Raw genomic sequence first — 1,870 nt, forward strand, 5'->3', positions numbered from 1 at the left:
GGAAGAATATAATTTTACCTGCTACATTCACAGGTTTTCGGAGATATATGTCCCAGTATTTTAAAGACTCTCTTGTTATATGTCGTAGTATTGGTCATCCATCATTCTTTCTTCTTGACAATGACCTGCAACACTAAATGGCCAGAAATTCAGAGTAAGCTCCAACATATGTCGGGCGTTAATGTTGCAGATGCTCCGGGTGTGGTTGCCCGTGTTTTAAAATGAAGCTAGATCAATTGGTTGATTTAATAAAAAATCAAAATTACTTTGGAAAATGCACCGGACGTGAGTATTTTAACCCTTTTACAAAACAACCTATAATAGATGATTTTACACTATATTCTCTATTAAATTATGAAATTTGTGTAACGGCTATGTACGTGATTGAGTTCCAAAAAAGAAGATTACCTCACACTTATATGTTAATTTGGCTACATCATGATGATCGTCCCAATACGATAGAGCAGATTGATGATTTGGAGTCTGCTGAAATCCCGCATAAGGAAACTGACCAGGCCGGGTACAATGGTGTTAAAAATTACATGATACATGGGCCATGTGGACAGGATTTTTCGTATTCTCCGTGTATGTCGGATGGAAAATGCGGTCGTCATTTCCCAAAGAGGTATATTCAAATAAATTACATGATACATGACCATCAGGACATACTTTTATGTATCTGCAATGAATTATCCAAAGTTTTTTGGAAAAAAATATCATCATTATGGTAAATGTAAAAGCAGACCTAATTATATTTGTGTTTAAACCAATTTTACGCATAGGTACAATGGTCACACATTCTTTGATGACTGTGGATTTCCTGTTTATCGGAGGAGAAGGATGGACAGGACTGTTGAGAAGAACAAGCAACAACTGGACAATCAATTTGTTGTACCTTATAATCGTGATCTGTTACTATACTTTCAGTGTCATATGAACTTGGAAATCTGCAACAATTCTCGCTCTTTGAAATATCTATTCAAGTATTGTTTAAAGGGTTATGACACAACAACAATGATGATATGGAGGAAAAAAGGATTGACTTTAAATTCAGAAAAGGGTAAAACTATTGATGAGGTGAGACATTTTCTGGATGGTCGTTACGTTTGTGCATCCGAAGCTGCCCGGAGATTATTAGGATATGATATTCATTATCGTTATCCTTCCATTGAGCGTTTACCCGTCCATGTAGAAGGAGGCAAAAATGTTACCTTCAATATTAATGACACTTTGGAAGAAGTAGCAACTAAGGCATGAAACAGGAAAAGTAAGTTAGAAGCATGATTTGTGGCCAACAAAACTGTTCCCGGTTCTCGGGATTACACTTAACAGAAGTTCCCACGAGGTTTTACTTGGCTACCTGGGCAGTCTAAGTGGAAATGCAGGATTGTTAAGAAACACCAGGAACTTCCATCCGATACTAGTCATTAAATCTGAAAAAATATATCATTCATAAGAAACTTTATTTTAATCATTGTAGTCCAACAAGATTTTTATTAAGTTTGTGTATAGTACCTTGATCATAAAAAGTGTCGCGTGGAATTGTCCTATTCTTGAAGTATATAACCTCGCAGAGGTCATCCTTCAAACAATTCATAAAGAATTTCCAGTTGCCCTTTAAGAGTAAATCACAGTGGAACCGAACAAACCTCGACAATCAATGTTGAACTCTTTCATATGACAGAGAGACTGTTCCGACTTCTTGAAATTCACATATGTTTCATGTCCATTAGCAAGTACAAGAATTACTTTACTTGGAATAGATTCTGGAAGACTATTAACGAAGTTATCAGGTAGTTTCTGGAAATTGACAAATTTGTTTACACATTAGTACTTTTAAATCATACAATATCATTAAACTCTTCAGGCA

General features: G+C 35.6%; 1 protein-coding gene across 1 annotated transcript; it reads left to right on the forward strand.

Annotated features, from left to right (window-relative positions):
- Positions 1–374: 374 nt before the first annotated feature.
- Positions 375–1,257, forward strand: LOC141699747 (uncharacterized). Its single transcript, XM_074503596.1, has 2 exons — positions 375–625; positions 783–1,257. The coding sequence occupies exons 1-2, from the start codon at positions 375–377 to the stop codon at positions 1,255–1,257; spliced, it is 726 nt and encodes a 241-aa protein (XP_074359697.1).
- The last annotated feature ends 613 nt before the right edge of the window (positions 1,258–1,870 follow it).

The sequence above is a fragment of the Apium graveolens genome, chromosome 2 (genome assembly GCF_009905375.1).
Source record: "Apium graveolens cultivar Ventura chromosome 2, ASM990537v1, whole genome shotgun sequence".
Taxonomy (NCBI): Eukaryota; Viridiplantae; Streptophyta; class Magnoliopsida; order Apiales; family Apiaceae; genus Apium; species Apium graveolens.

Excerpts from the sequence above, each read along its gene's own strand:
- LOC141699747 (XM_074503596.1), top strand. The coding sequence starts at position 375 with ATGTACGTGATTGAGTTCCAAAAAAGAAGATTACCTCACACTTATATG. Across the intron at positions 626-782 it reads GGTCGTCATTTCCCAAAGAG|GTACAATGGTCACACATTCT; the intron begins GTATATTCAAAT and ends TTTTACGCATAG.